At 57.4% G+C, this 16,700-nt stretch overlaps 1 protein-coding gene across 7 annotated transcripts in view; it reads right to left on the bottom strand.

Annotated features, from left to right (window-relative positions):
- Positions 1-7,930, bottom strand: part of CCDC85C (coiled-coil domain containing 85C) — a 78,115-nt gene extending 70,185 nt beyond the window's left edge. Inside the window, exons 1-2 of one of the 7 annotated variants that reach the window (XM_044932872.2) lie at positions 6,814-7,930; positions 3,399-6,440 (exon numbers count right to left, since the gene is read on the bottom strand). In XM_044932872.2, coding sequence (XP_044788807.2) covers positions 6,208-6,440; positions 6,814-7,618 — 1,038 coding nt within the window. In that variant the 5' untranslated portion in view covers positions 7,619-7,930 and the 3' untranslated portion in view covers positions 3,399-6,207. Of the gene's footprint in view, positions 1-3,398; positions 6,441-6,813 lie in introns of those variants that run through there. The other 6 variants (XM_044932869.2, XM_044932871.2, XM_044932870.2 and 3 more) reach the window with 6 other exon arrangements.
- Between the last annotated feature and the right edge of the window lie 8,770 nt (positions 7,931-16,700).

Raw genomic sequence — 16,700 nt, 5'->3', positions numbered from 1 at the left:
TGGCCTCTCCCCTGCTCTCCTCTGCTTGCATGGACCTGCTCCGTCTCAGCTCCCAGCCCCAGCCACCCCCCTCCACTCAGCTCCGGGCACCCCTGAAGAGGCTGAGAGCCAAACCAGGGCACTTGTGAGAGCAGCAAAGGGAGCATGATAAAGTAACACAGCGGTGGCCGGGATACAGGCTGCAGCTTCACGTGGACGGCCCCCTCCCCACCCCCAAGTGACCTGATGTGACTTGCCTCTCTGCCCTGAGCCCCTTCCTCAGCAGAAACGGGGACCCCTACCACCCCACCCCACCCCCGCCCCGGTGCGTCTCGGCACCGGTGTGGCCAAGCCTGGGGCGGGTCCCCTTCCCTTCCCAGTCTCCTCTGAGAGCCTTTAGGGCTCCGAGCAGTTTGCTCCCAAGTTTCCGGCTTTCCCAGGCATGGCATTTCCTCCTCTCTAAGATACCATCAGTCACAGATGCCCGATTTTCCAGAGTGAGGGTGGGGAAGACCCTGCAGTAAACACACACGCTGATTCTAAGACGCAACCCCGCATTGCAACAGAGGAGTGGAAAGCCCACGTTCGAATTCAGGAAATAACAAATGACCAGGGCCTCTGGCCAATGGGGAAGCAGGAAGGAGGAAAGGGAAACAGACCCTCACCTACTCCCCAGGGCCCCTGGCCTCTGCTCTGGTTAAATGACGCTCCACACCTCTGCTTAAACACCATACACAGGGTGATCCAAAGAACATTTACCGACGAATCAATACAACTCCTGATCTTTCTGCCCTGCTCCCTGGACAGTGGAGACCAACAGTGAGTTGCTCAAGAAGAGGCAGGCATCCATCACTAGGGAACTGACCCAGCTCCAGACCTGCCCTCCACCCTCCTGCCCGTGCCTGCCTGCCTGCGGCAGCAGAGAACAGCAAGAGGGGACAGATGACAGTGACCAGCTTCGGTGCCTGGAAGCTGAGGGTGTGGGGGCCCATTCCTGCCTGTTCACGATCAAAAGAGCGTCAGGTCTGTTTCGCAGACCAACTTGTTCCTCTATTGCCAGGCTTCAGGGAAGCCAGTGGGGTCCTGTCATTACCTCGCTCCAGGGAGATAAGTGCTGCCTTCTTCCCAGCTCTGAAATCCCAGGGCACTCCCTGCAGGGACCACCCCCCTCAACCCCCTCCCCGGCACCCAGGTTGTAGGCGTGGGCAGAGCCACCGTGGGTGTAAGTATTCCATGGACAGGCACAATGAGGCTGCAGAGAGAGAGGGTGTGTCACCCACAGGTGCCGCTCTGCCTGAGCACCCCAGTAGCTCAGGGTGGAGCCCCTGACCCCAGACATCAGGAGTCACAGGGAGGCAGGCGGGGCTTTGGGGCAGACACGCCTGGTCTGAGGCCCTGCAGAGAAGGTTCTTTCCTGTGACCCCGGAGGCCCCCAACCCAGCCCACACCACGACAGACTCCAGATGGACACTCCCAAGCTGCCACTCCCCAAGCCCAGCTACATGAATCACCACGCGTGGCACTCTCAGACTGAGTAACCGCTCAAACGTCTGCTCTTGTTTTCCTTCCTGCTTGAAGGGCGAATTCTCTCAACAACCTGCCCCACCCACCCGCCTCCAGACTATTCTCTGCTCTGTTCTGGACTCGCACAACCAGCTGCCCAGCTGTCTGAGCGCTTCACTGCAGTGGGTTCAGGAATGCCCTGGGTTTGCATGCCTCCCCTGATGGGGAGCTCCCCACCTCCAGAGGCCACCAGGCCCGCCTGGACCACGCTTCTTTGCGGGAGCTGAAGTCCGAATTGCTGGAACTTTGGGGGTCTGCACACAGCACTAACCCCCCTGGGCTGACGGCCCATCTAGTGGCAGTTCACCAACTCCAAAGCCCTTCATCTCCTGGCTCAACACGCTGGCTCTTGCTGTTCCCAAGAGGCTTCCAGGCCCCCTGCCTCCCCGCAGGTTGGGAAAGCACCTTGCAGGTCCTGGGCTCTCAGCACCCCTGGTCCAGACCCACCTGCAGACCTGCTTCTGCTGCTGGAATGCCACCCCCTTCCATTCAACCAGACAAGGTCTCCTGTGGCTGTGACAGGGGGCAGGCACAAGGACCCCTTCACAAGCATGTGATGGGGATCCCGCAGCCCCACCCCAAGGAGGCAAGTCTGCAGGAGTCCAGGTGACAGAGGGGAGTCCCTGAGCCCATCCTTTGAGGCTCAGTTCTCGGGACACGGATGAGGAAATCGAGGCTTCCATGTGCAGTAAGCTGCCTCCTCTTACACGCTGCTCACCTTAGACACAACCCTACGCTCCTCCTTCCTCAACCAGAGGCAGGTCAAGGCTTCCCACTTTGCGGATGAGAAAACAGAGGTCCCAGAACTCGAGCAGGGTCCAGGCCCCCAATGCTTTGTGCCAATGAGGAGGACAAGCAGAGCGTAGGAAATCCCCCACGGGTGCAAAACACAGACCATGAGCAGTGGAGGGTTTAATCGCCCCACTCCAGGATCAACACAAAACCAAGTCTGTGTCCTAGGAACTCAGAGGCCAGGCCCTGAGTGAGGGGCCTGGTGGGGCTGCGACCCAGAGGGAAGCTGTCTGGCAGGGAAGCCAGGGAATGAAAACAGAAGTGAGGAGTGACCCGGTGCATGGAAGCTGGCACTTTCCCATCCACAGATCTCTGGGGCCAGGAACTTCAGACAAGGAAAACAGGACAGCAAGACTGAGGCTCTGGGTCTGGCCTGAGAAGGGGAGCCACACCTTAGCTACATGGGCCCCACCCTGCCTGGGTCCATCTACAGGTCACAGGGGCCCTGCCAGGATTAAGCTCCGAGTAGACTTCCACTGCTGGTGGGGCCTCCCGAAGAGGTGGGGGGTGGTCCTCAGACTGTCCTGGCCCAGAGGGGCGGTAGGCTGGACTGATCCAGCCACCCCTCTCTGCCCCAGCCAGCCCACAGGACTGGGAGCTAGTCACCACACCTCTCCAGACTTCAGTTTCTCCATCTGCAATATGGGACCAACTTGGGAGCTCTGAACACAATGGAGTTGGGACTGGGATGCTCTGCGGTAGGTATAAACTGTGAAGCACAGGGCACCTGCCCTGGGTTACCAGCCAGCGAGCTCCTGGCCCTGGGGGCACGGTACCCCAAGGCCAGTGATGGGTGGTGGGGTCAGGATGGGGAGGGAGGGGAAAAGGCTTATTCAACCCCGCCTCCTTGTCTTCACTGACCTCTGCCCCCAGGCCTGGCTGGGTTTAGGAAAAGCTGCACATTAGCATCCTGCCCCGGGGCTGCTGAGCTGGGATTCCCCTCATAAAAGACCTATTCAAGGCCAGAGGCTCCTTCTTTTTTTAAAGACCCAGACCACCCTCACTCTATCCTCCCTTTAAACCAACAACAACAAAAAAAACACAAGCAGGAGAACAAACACATCTTATTTTGAGAAGCTCAAACTCTTTATGCAAACTTTTAAAGGTATAAACGGGGCCTGTACAAAGGGCTGCTGGAGGCCCTCGTTCTGGGGTTAGCGGAAGGGGGAGTGGGCCATGTGACGTGATGGGAGGGCTGGGATGGAGGTGAATGGGCACACGGTGGGCAGCGGGAGGAAGAAAGAAGGTGGGACACGCGGGACAGGGAGGGGAACGGGAGAACTGTTAAAAATAACTTTTGTTTGAAAACTGCATTAGTTCAAAATGCAAACCTGATTTTCTGATGTTTGGGGTTTGCCTGTCCCAGTCTGCCCCCCCCACCCACCCACCACTAAATTAGAGCAAAGAGCATCCCAGTCCAGACTTTAATCAGCTCAGCCCAGACCTCTGTCAAAAAAGAAAAAGGAAAAAAAAGACTAAGGCCTATTTGAATTCCTATTCACAGGCCGGTCAGGCACAGGCCCAGCCTGGGAGGACCTGGAATACAGATGGGCCGCCACCCACCACAGCCTCTTAGGGCCCCGAGGGCGCCCAGCAGGGCTGCAGGTACCCTGCAGCTTCGGGACAGGACTACAGGGCCACTGCGCCCCAGGAGGTGCAACCAGACACCAGCTTGGGAGAGCTATCTGTCTAAACAGCAAACAGAGTTTCAAAGAGAAGGGCCGATGTCTATTTGGCAAACCCCCAACGGGTCCCTCTCTTTCTCATGAGGATCCCTGGGAGAAACATGCATGACAAGGTCCTGACAACGGTTGAGGCCCGCTGCCTGCAGGGATAGAGGAGGACCCCCTCTACAGAAGAGGAGCAGAGAGAGGCTCACGAAAGTCCCTGGCCAGAGGGAAGAGGGAAGAGATTCAAACAGGAGATTGTCTGAGCCCTCCGGGCACGGAGGTTATCAACCATCTGCTCAGGGGTCACCGATAAGGAAGTGACATTTGCTGGGACAGGAGAAGCAGGGCAAACGTGAGCCGGAATCGAGAACGGGGAGTCAGCAGTGTGTGCTGATGAATATTATCAGCCAAAATGACCACAGGCCAGAGATGAGAGCCAAGCCCGGGGCCTGAGCAGTACAGGACCCCCGCAGCACCACCCAGGCAACTGACAGCTGACATTGCAGTCTCAGTTGCCTTCCCAGGAATTGCTCAGAACATCTCTGAGCCTCTACTTGCTTGACTGTAAAATGGGGATAATACTGCCTCGCAGGGTTCCTGTGAGGATAAGCTGAGAGGGCAAAGGATGAGGCACCAGTCTGTTATCTGATTCCACTTTCCACCACCCAGACTGGGGCCTGTTATCTGCCTCATCTCCAGCTTGCTCTCCACCCAAAACTACAGGTCCAAGGGCAGAAGAGTGGCTTTGAAGAGAAGGGACTTTCCTTGTTTCCAGACATCCCACTCATACTGTTGGGAGAACATGTCAAGGCTACACTCAACTTTGAGACAAAACTAAATTGACAACAATCCCACTGATGAGTGAAATTTGTGATCATAACGCTGAGTGCTTATTTCACCCCGACCCAAAGCGTGTCACCACAGAATCGTGGCAGTCCTGTTCCCTGTGTGCACGGGTCTTGGGGGAGCGTGGGTTCTACAGGAAAACCTACAGCTCGAACCCACCCTGCCCTTCAGTGGGCTGGGAAACCTCAGGTGGGATCCAGTCCTCCACAGCTGCTCTGCTGCCAGCAGCAGCAAACGAAGACAGGGTCCATGTCTCCTTGTCCAAAATATGCCAGAACTTCTCTGCCAATATGCCCTGACACTTTAGTGCCCTGCAGAGAAACACCCTTGCCAAGTGTCACTGATGACGCAGCTGAAAACCAGAAACATTTCGCTTCCTAGCCACAGACTGCCGCAGTCCTCCACTTCCTACCGCACTTGGGGAAACCGAGGCCCAGAAATCTGACCCTCCCAAGCCCCACCCCTCCACCCCAGCCCCAGAAAACAAGACCAGAGAGGCTGAGACTGAGACTCCTCATTCCCCAAATGGTGCAAATCACCTAACTCTGAGCTACTCCCACTGGCCTTAAGGAGCTTGCTGGTGGGAGGTGGGGTGGATACAGAGTCACTGGAGAGAAACCCAAGTTGTAGCCTTAGATTGCTAATCAGTAACAAAATATGCCTCTACACCTAGCCCTGCCCCAACCCACAGGCTAGGAAGGTAAATAAAAACTGCCAAGGGCTAGTGCCCCACCTCCCCAGGGGTCCAGTTCCCACCCCACCCCCAACCCCGAGGCACCTGCAGAGGCCACTTGGCCACCAAAGCAAAGAGAGCGCGTCCCGTCCCCACCCGGCTCCCAGGCTGTCACTCAGGGGAAGAACAGTCATTTAAGGCCTAGATACATTTTCTCTGAACTAGGAAAGCCTTCAAAGAGAACCAGAAAGGGCTGTTTAATCTCCACCTTCAGGCAAATAGTTCAGGCAGCAGGAACAGCCACCAGAAGCAGGAGCCAAGCCACCAAAAATGTGGAAAGACAGGGAGGAGGGAGAGGAGCGAGGCAGGAGGGACAGCCACCGATCAGAGGGCTGGGGATGGGGAGGGCGACCAGCTGCCCCACTCCTACAGAGTGCTTGGGGCCCGGCAGTCACATGGGCTGGAATACAGTAGCTGGGCTTTCCCGAGGCCAAAGGTCCTCCCACCCACACCCCAGCCGCTGCTGCCAACATTGGCACTTCCAGGAAAGTGAGCAGCAGTTTACAGACCCCTTCAGAGGCTTTTATCTCTGCCTCACATCCGGGAGGTAGGGCTTACCAGCTCCATTCTACAGATAAGGAAACTGAGGCCCGAGGAGACAGAATGCCAGGATCCAGTCCAAGCCTATAATCTTCTGGGAAATCTTAAGAGCCTCAGTTGAGAAAGGTCCCCCCTCCCAGGGGGAGTCGGGGGAGCGCTGAGAAAGGCAGGAGTAATAGCAAACCAGGAAGGTTCTCCGACCTCAGTACTCTGGGCCCAGCGGCCTGTGACCCTTCCCTGGGACAGACAGCACGGAGAAGCCCAGGTGGAATGCCAGCTCCGCCCCGGCACACAGGTGATCATTGCTTGAGGGCTGCCTGTTGTTCCAAGAAGAGGGAAAATTTCACTTTCACTCCCCCCCCCCACCCCCCGCCTCCTCATTAAAAACTTCCCGGTCCCGGGCCAGGGTTTCCAGGCAGAGCTGCGGCACCTCCAGCCAGCCCTACGGTCCCAGATTGGAGAAACTTTTGAGGAGTCTGGGGGTCCCGGACAGGCTGCGGATTCAGCGTAGCAGGGACACGCCTCCATCGCTTAACCGGAAAACTCAGCACCAAAAAAAAAAAGCCCCACCGCGGGCGGGATGGCGATCTCTCCGACGCCGGCCGGAGGAGGGGTCCGGAGTGGCGGCCGCCCGCGGGGAAAAGGGCTCTGCTCCCGAGACGCGCCCTGCCCGGCGGGCGCCGTCCTTACCGTGCAGGCCGTTGGGGATGCTTCGGTGGTGAGGCGGCGGCGCCGAAAGGTCGTCCAGGGACCGGCGCGTGGCGACGGCCTTGCCGTCCGGGACCTTGGGCGGCCCGGGAGGCAGCAGCGGCGGCGGGACGTGGTGGTGATGGTCGGGGCTGCCGCCGCTGCCCGCGCTCGACGTGCTGCTGCCGTCGCCCACGTCCCGGGTACCCGCGCCCGCCGCGCCGCCGGGCAGTGGCCCGCTCAAGCTGGCCTGGCTGTCGATGGAACTGCGGGAGCCGGCGCCGCCGCCGCCGCCGCCGACGCCCGCGCCGCCCGCGCCCCCCGCCAGCGCCGCGCGCTCCTCGTCCAGCAGCAGCACCAGTTCTTTGAGCTCCAGGTTCTCGCGCAGCAGGGCCTCCTGGCGCGCCTCGAGCTCGCGCAGCTTCTGCTGCGAGCGGGCCACCTCGTGCCACACGGCGCCGGCCGCGTGGCGCCCGAAGCGCTGCCATTCGCGCGCCAGCTTGCGCCCCTTCTGCCGGTCGTCGTCGAGGAAGCAGCACAGCTCGCGCAGCTCCTGGTTGTCGTCCTGCAGCCGCTGGTTCACGTCCTTGAGGCCGCGGATCTCCAGCAAGTGCTGCTGCAGCCTCCGGTTCACGTCGCGCATCAGGCCGCCGTGCTCCAGCATGAGGCCCACCTTCTCGCCCTCCGCGCGCCGCAGTCTCCGCGCCAGCTCCTCCTTGCTCCAGCGCAGCAGCTCCTCGTCCGGCACCTGGCTCAGCTCCTCCGACGCCGCCGCCGCCGCTGCCGCTGCCGCCGGGGGCTTCGCCATGGCGGGGCCGTCACCGCGGCATCGCCCGCGCCCTCGCCCGGCCGGCGCTCCCCGTGCCGGGGCTGCGCTGGGCCGGTCCGCGCGCGGGCGGCGGAGTGGGGTGGGGGTGGTGGTGGCGGCCGGGGGGAGCGTGCGGCCCGCCCCGCGCTGCCTCGCGCGCCCTCACGCAGCGCCTGCCCGCCGCCCGGGCCGCCCGGGGGAATCGGTGAGTCTCGAGACTCGGCGAGCTGGGAGCGCTGCTGCGTCGGCTGCCGCGGTGCCAGGATCTCTCCCGGCTCCGGCTAAGCAGGCGGAGGCCCGCCCCCGGCCCAGCTCCGGAGCCACAGCCGCCCCGCCTACTCCAGGCGGGCAAGGGGCGGGGCGCACGAGGCCCGGGCCCCGCCTCCGGGGGGAGTGAGCGGGCGGGCGGGCAGAGGCGCAGCGGGTCCCCACGTCTCCCCCGCGCTGTGCGCCCGCCCGCCCGGCGCCCAGCCAGAGGCGGGCTCGAGCCGTGGTCCCACCCCCGCGCCCGTCCGATTGGGCCTCCCCGGGGGTGTGTGGGAGGGGCGGGGCGCACTCGGGGGACGCCGCGGGAGATGGTACAGTCCACCCTCCGGGCTGCCTACCGCCCCCCTCCTCCGCGGTTCAAGTTTCTGCGGCCGGAGGACGCGGCCTCCGCCAATCCCAGGGCTACAGGGCGCTTTTAAAATGCAGGTACGGCGGCGGGGAGGGGCGGGGGGGGGGACGGTGGGAAAGGTAGGGCAGGGCTTCCCTTAAAGGAGACGCGTGGAAAAGGGCGCCCAGCCCCTTCCTGGGCCCGCGCGCCCCGCCCGCCGTCCCCCGCCCCGAATAAACAAATACCCACGATCGGAAGGACAGCTCCCCTTCTCTCTGCCGAGGGCACCAGAGTCCAGCTTAGTCTGAGATACGGCGGACAATAGGACTCAGGCCCGGGGGGGGGTCTCTCTCCCCGGCGGAGAGCGGCTCTTTGTCCGCTTCCCGACCCCCGGCTCCTCCTCCACCCCGGTCTCCACCGTGGTCCCCAGCCTGGAGTGCGCCGAGGTTGCAGCGTTTTCCACTCAAGCCGGGGGCTGCGGCGCCGGCGTGTGCGCCCCAGGAGGGCCAGGGGGCCTCACCCGCCGTCCCGGATCGAGGTCCCGTACCCTCCTCCCTGCCCCGAGAGGGCGAGGGCTTGAGAAACACGCACCGTTCCCCCGCCAACCCGACCGCTCGTCCCGGAATGCGGGAGGGAATCTGTGACTCGCGACGTGGAGACCACTGGGGAGGGGAAGGTCTCTCACTGGGGTCTTAACTCGGGGCGGGGGCGCCGATTCCACGGCAAAAAAAAAAAATAAAAAACTCTCCCCACCGGCTGCCTCGCCTGGCAACCGGGTCTCCCCCCACCAGCTTGTGCGAATCCATCTCGTTATCCTCGCGTCCCTGAAGTGCATTTACGGCGAGTCTGCTGCCAGGCGGGCGGAGGGGGGCATCCCTCCCCCCGGGACCCGCTTGGAGATAAAACCCGCGCCCTCGACAGAGAGCGCCCCGGCCCGGCGCGCGCGCTCGCGCGGCAGCGGCTGTCCCGGCTTACAGAGACCCAACCATTCATTGGACAACCGTGTACAGCGCCTCCTCTAAGCCAGGCTTCTTCTGGACCACTGGGGGATTCTCTAGGGGACCGGCGGCCACTGCCCGCTGGGGGGTCTTTGCACTCTGCGGGGAGGAGGGGCGAGAAGAAAATCCACAAACTGGAGAACTGTGAGGCTGTAATAAGTGCTGTGCAGGGGATTAAGACCAGCTGCTGTCGCAGAAAGTGATTATCAGTTACTTTAGATCCCGTAGTCAGGGAGGACCTCTGAGGAGGTGCGGTCTAAACTGCTGTCTGAGTGACGGAGGACAAAGATAAGGGGGAGGGCACTCCAGGTAAAGGGAACTGCTAGTGCAGAGGCCCTAGGGTTGGCTCTAAGTGGCCTATTCAAGGAAGAGGTGTGAGAGATGAGGTCAAAGAGGCCAGATCATCCGTGATTCTAAGGCAGCTGGGAAAGCCGTGGGGGGGAATTAGCAGGACACAACATAACCCGATTTGCCTTTTAAGAGCTTCCCTCTGATGGCTCAGACAGTAAAGAAGCTGCCTATAGTGTAGGAGACCTGGGTTTGATCCCTGGGTCAGGAAGACCCCTGGAGAAGGAAATGGCAAACCCACTCCAATATTCTTGCCTGGGAAATCCCCGGGACAGAGGAGTCTGTGTGGGCCAGAGTCCATGGGGACGCACAGAGTTGGACAGGACTGATTGACTAACACTTTCTTTTCTTTTTCTGGCCCATATGTGGAAAAGAGGTGGGGTGTGGTGTCGCAGGATAGTACAGATTCACTACTCCCTTCCTCACCCTTCCGCCCCTTTCTCCATATAGATAGATGTTTAGGAAAGGGTAGTGAGGAAAGTAGCTCTGGGTCTTGGAAAAAATAAAGATGCACCACCACCACTCCTCAATTTTTTTTTTTTTCTTCTGAATCTCCAGGGCTGTGTGTGTCCATTTAAAGCCCCACAAATGCTTTTGAGAGCTAGCTAGGGTGACAACCAGTACACTTAGTAGACAAAATGCTTCCCGGTCACACGGTCTGTGAACCTGGAAAATGGTAAGAGCACGCTAGGGGTAAGTAAATTGTCTCCACACTGGGAGGGAAAGGGGTTCTTATCCCTCTGTGGCTGGGCCCTGAGCATAGACCTCCCAGCAGCCACTCTTTGCTGTTTGCTGAGTAAATGCATGATCAGTTGAGTCTAAGTCCCACATTTAATGATGAAGAAACTGAGCCCCAGCAGGGAAATGACTTGCCTAAGGTCACTTTCATTCACTGATTTCCTAAACACACAAACATAATTAATTGAGTGTTTATGCATAAATGCATATGTATGTGTGTAATCAGATATGCATTGGAAATGCAGTGTGGTAAGTACCACAGAAGAGAGGAGCAGAACATGTCACTGTAGGAGCATCCTGAGGCCACGGAGGCGGTGACCCTCACCCCCACCCCGAACCGAGGGGAATCTTAAGAGTAAGAGTTTATCAGACTGTAGATGGGGGAGGAGAGGGTTGAGATAATCCAGGTGGAGGCAGCAGCAAAGCCAAGGCCCAGAGGTGAGCAATGGTGAGGGGTAGAAAGAGGCAGAGAACAGCAGGGGATAGTTCCAGAGGAAGTGTGGCCCCTTCCTGGGGCTCTGACGGCTAAGAGCAGCAGCAGCAATAATAATAACCATCACCTCTTACCACACACCCAGTGGGTGCCGGGGGTCCTAAACCAGCCCTCACGTGATGATCAGAATGACATCATTAACACCTTGGAGGATTTAACATGGATTCCTATTGGCTGTGTTGTTTGTCTCCACAAAGCTCAGATCACTGAGTGCACATGTATGGGCAGTGTTCAGAGGGTGGTGGATGTCCAAGGACTCTGGTGTGGCCAGTGGAGGTTTGTGTGGTGGCTGAGGATTTCTGCAGGTCAGCGAGGCGATGGCAGCTGACGGGTCCAGGGCCGGACTCTGGGGCTTCTTCTCTGCACCCCACCCTGCACTCCTGAGCGGGGGAAGTCACCATGTGCAGCTGAGAGGCCGCAGTGAAATCAGGGCCCAGGGAAAAGCAACTGGAATTGTTACCAATAAAGGGCAGCGTTTGCGGAGCACTTGCTACATATCTACCCAGCCCTGGGCAAGGCTTCACAGGGATTGCCCCACCGAGTCCTCAATGCAGTCCTCAATCCCCGTTTTACAGAGGGGCAAACCAAGGCTCACAGGCTAGGTCACTTGTCCCAGGTCACAAGGCAAGCAAGTGAATGAGCTGAGATTCAAACCCACGACCTTCTGAGTCCATAGACTGCAGCCTCCTGCATGCCACTGCTTGGCAACACCCTTTTCACTGTGACTCTGGTTCAACAATGGGGAGGCCTGCGCTTTGCCCGCACCACGCCCATCACCCGCTTCCTCCTTCCCCATTGTCCCCAAGCCAGAGAGACTCCCTGCGCCTCTGGAGGGACCCTGGGTAGAGCTTCCCAGCTCTCCCTGCTGACAGATCAATCACTGTGTGTTGTTAGCTCTGTCTCACAGCTCTTCTCTCACCCACTTGCTGGGTGACCTTAGGCCAGTCCCTTACCCTCTCTGAGCCAGTTTTCTCCTCTGAGCCTTCCTTCACAGGGCCAGTGTCAAAGCCTGGAGAAATGTGCCTCTCTCCCTGTTCATTCTCCCCATCCTCTGGATCAGGACAATCTTCCCACAAGGACATTTGCACCCATTTTCCAGATGCAAACCCTGAGGTACATTGAAACAAGGGCTGTCCAGGAAGTCTAGTGCTTGCCCCTGGCAAACAGGGCTACAAAGGATGCTATGGCCTTGGGCTGCCACCGACTTCCTTCTGGGATGGGTGCGGCACAGAATATCAGGTTTAGTGATGAAGGGTCTCAATTCTCACATTTTTAAGTGGGGAAACTGCAGTGATTCTGGGCCACTAGCAGGCAAGTTTACTGGGATATCAGCCCCTGGAGCACAGCACTGGAAGGTCTAGGGGGAGGGTGGGCTCACTCACTCACATCCTTACCCAGCTGCCAGGCCCCTGGGTGCTGGAGATGAGGAAGTCAGTGATGCACTGCACAGCTTCCAGAACCACCGATCTCACAGGCAAAAGCCTCAACGTTAACCTGAGGGTGCTAGTGGAAAGAACCCGCCTGCCAATGCAGGAGATGTCAGAGACAGGGGTTCAAGCCCTGCATCGAGAAGATCCCCTGGAGGAGGAAATGGCTGCCCACTCCAGTATTCTTAACCGGAGAATCCCACGGACAGAGGAGCCTGGTGGGCTACAGTCCTGGGGTGACACAGAGTTGACACGACTGAAGCAACTGAGCACAGGCACGCACTCAACCTAAGGGCAGTGGGAGCCACAGAAGAGTACAGAGCAGAAGAGAGACCTGGAAGGTTTTGTTTGATAAAGAGCAAGTGACTGGAGCTGTGAGGGGAAGAATGGATCAGAGAGAGTCAGCTGAGGCTGAGACACAGTCAGAAGACTGCAAAGCCAGGCCGGCCAGAGGCCAGGGCAGAAGTGACAGAAAGTTGCCTTTAGGGATCAATTCAGTGGTGGGGGATCCCTCCCTGCCTCTCCCTTCCCCTCTGGAACCAATGAAATACCCTCCTCCCCCTGCAGCTGCTGACATTGCCCCCAGGAGCAAAGCACTGGCGGTGGGGAGGGGGAGGGGAGGGGGAGGGGAGGAAACCTCGGGGAAACCTAGAGAGGAGAGCTGTTTGAAGGATGGGCTCCCAGCTCCATGCACTTCAAAACACTAGTCTTCTCATTACAAGTGATTTCCTACCGCAGCAAACTGCAGTGCAGGTGCCTGGAACCCTACTGCCCAGCTTAAGGAATCACCGATGTCACTGGCCCCTGAAGCCCCTCCCAGGTCACCTGGCCAGCCCACCTGACTCCAGGGTGAGCACAATCCTAAATGTTGCATTGCTTGTTCCTGTATCTCATAGTGCTGTATTTCCCCCTTGTAATATACTGCTTAATCTTGAATGCTTTTGAACTTTATTCAAATGGTATTATACTTCATGTGTTCTCTGGCAGCAAGCTTTTAAGTCATGCATTATTGTGTTGAAATATGTCGCTGGGGTTCATTTATTTGCACCGCTGGCTGTATAGCGAGGTTTCCCAGCCTCAGCACCGTTGGCAGTTTGAACTGGAGAAGTCTTTGTTGTAGGGGCGGGGAGGGGCCGTCTTCCACAGTGTAAGATGTTTACCAGCTTCTCTGGCCTCGACCCAATAGATGGAAGTGACACCCCTGCCCCTGTTACTGTGAAAACCAAAAATGTCTCCAACCTAAAAAAGTGATACAAATGAACTCATTTATAAAATAGAAACAGACACTCAGACTTAGAAAACAAATTCATGGTTACCAGAGGCAGGAGGTGCCCGGAAGGGATAAATTAGGAGTTTGGAATTAACAGATACACTTCAATGGTGTCTGACTCTTTGAGACCCTATGGACTATAGCCTACCAGGCTCCTCCGCCCATAGGATTCTCCAGGCAAGAATACTGGAGTGGGTTGCCATGCCCTCCTCCAGAGGATCTTCCCAACCCAGGGAACTATATATAAAAGAAATAATCACCAAGGGCCTACTGCATAGCACAGGAAACTCTAGTCAGTATTCCATACTGACCTAAATGGAAATAGAATAGATAAATATAACCGGATCACTTTGCTGTACACCTGAAACCAAGACAACATTGTAAATCAACTACACTCCAGTATAAAATAAACATTAAAAAACAAGAACAAAAATGTCTCCAGACCTTGCCAAATGGCCGCTGAGAGCGAAACCTCCCCAGCTGAGAACTCCGCCGTCTAATTCCCGTCGCACAAACACATTACCTTGACTTCTCTTCTCCTGCTGAAGGACCTTTGTTTCTAGTTTTCTGCTGTAACGGCAGTTATACTGCCGTCTGTGTCCTCATGCTCACAAGCACAAGCTTCTCCTGGGTCTGTACCCTCGTGGCTCTCAGAGCACAAGAGAAACCCTGGCTAAATTTCATACTGGAGGTGCCCAGTATATTGGGGGGTGGGAGGAAGAAACAGTAGAGCAGGTTTGCCCACTGTGACTTCTTTGAAATGTTTATCGAAATTGACACTTTCAAATGTGCAGAGATACCAGTGAGACATGACTCATGCTAACTTGTCAGATACACAGGATTTACTCCAGGTGATCAGTTCCAGACCCCAGACGCGTGGTCTCTGAGGCCAGCGGCGCTTCTCTGTGACCCTCATCACTGCGCTAGGAAGGGGGAAGCCCAGGCGAGCAGTCCCACCTGTGATGGGGTTTCCATCTGCCTGCCTGCAGCTGTACCCTCCTCCAGGACAAAGTCCGCCCTTCTCTGGGACCCTCCCAGCCGTGTTCATGGGGGGTCTGCGGCTGCACCATCTGCCTGAGATACCTCTGGGCCACGCCCCCAGAGGCCCCCCACTCCCACCCCCAGGCCCCACCTCAGCCTCTAGATGCCCTGCCCGCCAGGCCTGGGCAGTTGCCCTTCCGGCCCTGCCCTCTGCGGAGATCGGAGACCAGCCTCCTCCACTGCTGAATATTTCATGCTTTGATGGTGGAAATGAAGTCAGTGAAGACCTTAATTGTTAATGTGGCTGCTGCCAGTTCCAAGACCAGCCTTTCCCACTCTCTCCAGCCTGCCCCCTCCTGTTTGATGCAACAACAGCGGTAACAGTAATTCCTCCTGTGACCTGATCTGGGTGAGGCTGGGCTGTAGTGAAGTTGCCCCCCGCCTCCAGCCCCCAGGCGAGCCCGCAGTTGGGCAGAAGCTGTGACATGCGTAACTTTACCAACCAAACCATCAGTTGGGTCCACCTCTTTGTCTACCGCCGTTTGAACTGTGGTGCTGGAGAAGACTCTTGAGAGTCCCTGGCCCAGCAAGGAGATCAAACCAGTTAATCCTTAAGGAAATCATCCCTGAATATTCATTAGAAGGCCTGTTACTTAAGTTCCAATACTTTGGCCACCTGATGCGAAGAGCTGATCATTATGAAAGACCCTGATGCTGGGAAACATGGAGGGCAGAAGGAGAAGGGGGTGACAGATGATGAGATGGTTGGATGGCATCACTGACTCAGTGGACATGAGTTTGAGCAAGCTCCAAGAGATAGTGAAGCACAGGGAAGCCTGGCATGTTGCAGTCCATGGGGTCGCAAAGAGCTGGACACGACTGAGAGACTGAGCAAGAGCAGCACTGAACAAGAGGACGTTCCCCAGTGTCCTCCCAGCAGAGAGCTGGGAACTAAGAGTGTTTGTGGGATGAATGAATGATACAGGAGGGAGCTGGCTAAGTAGGAAAGCCCTGGAGTTAGAATCTGTGTCTCTAACCTGATACTACACCTGGGGCGTCCTGCCCCTCCCTGAGGCTCTGGATCTTACGAGGAAATGGAATCATTCCCTCCTCCTGCTGGGATGGAGAGACACTTAAATGCACGAGAAAAGGCAGAGTCAAACCCTGAGCCACACAGCGAGACAGGTGGGGTGCTGGTCTGCTAGGGAAAGGCTTGGGAATCCCCCAGAGCCCAGCCAGAGACTCTGAGAGTCTAGGAGAAGGGCTAATCCTTCTTTCCAGCATAGGCTCAGCTCCACCAAGACCCAATTCCAGGACCCAACTTTGCAGTGGAGAGTCACATCTTAGCATCCCAAACTGTCAGAGCCCCTGTAAATGAGTCAGGGTCCTAATGAAGCTGAGCAAGACCCTGTGGGGCTCCCAGGCCTTTCTGTCCCCATTTCTTATTGGCACGTCTCGAGCCGTCATGACTGTCTCTGGTTCCAAAGTGTGGGTTTGAACAGTTGCTAAGCAAGGGAGGAGCAGCCAGGAAACCCCCTGAGGCCAGATGAACGTGATGAGAGAAGCTCATCAAGAATCAGACCATCCTGCTCACACCCAAGTCAGTGACCCCACACACTTGACTGTGTTATAAAAACCCTCATCAGCTTCTTTGCAATGGAGACACACAGTTTTTCAAGGCAGAAGCTGGTGTGTCTCCCTTTGCCTGCCAAAGCAATAAAGCTACCCTTTTCTGCTGCTGCCGCTGCTAAGTCGCTTCAGTCATGTCCGACTCTGTGCGACCCCATACACGGCAGCCCACTAGGCTCCTCTGTCCCTGGGATTCTCCAGGCAAAAATACTGGAGTGGGTTGCCATTTCCTTCTCCAATGCATGAAAATGAAACGTGAAAGTGAAGTCGCTCAGTCGTGCCCGACTCTCAGCGACCCCATGGACTGCAGCCTACCAGGCTCCTCCGTCCATGGGATTTTCAAGGCAAGAGTACTGGAGTGGGGTGCCATTGCCTTCTCCCTTTTCTACTTCACCCAAAATTCTCTCTGCAGGATTTGATTCGATACCATTGCTCAGAGAGGCCACACTTTAAGTAACACTAAGGAAGCAGCTATTTCCTGCCCCAGGGGATCTTCCCGATTCTTTACCCGCTGAGCCATCGAAAAGAATCAGACACGTCTGAGTGACTAAGTATAAGTAGCACACAAGGAAGTCGCTAACTCTGAACAAGGCCAGTGGGTCA

The sequence above is a fragment of the Bubalus bubalis genome, chromosome 20, assembly GCF_019923935.1.
Source record: "Bubalus bubalis isolate 160015118507 breed Murrah chromosome 20, NDDB_SH_1, whole genome shotgun sequence".
Classification (NCBI taxonomy): domain Eukaryota; kingdom Metazoa; phylum Chordata; class Mammalia; order Artiodactyla; family Bovidae; genus Bubalus; species Bubalus bubalis.
The sequence above is the reverse complement of the archived record's forward strand: the minus strand, read 5'-3'. Positions and strand labels throughout refer to the sequence as shown.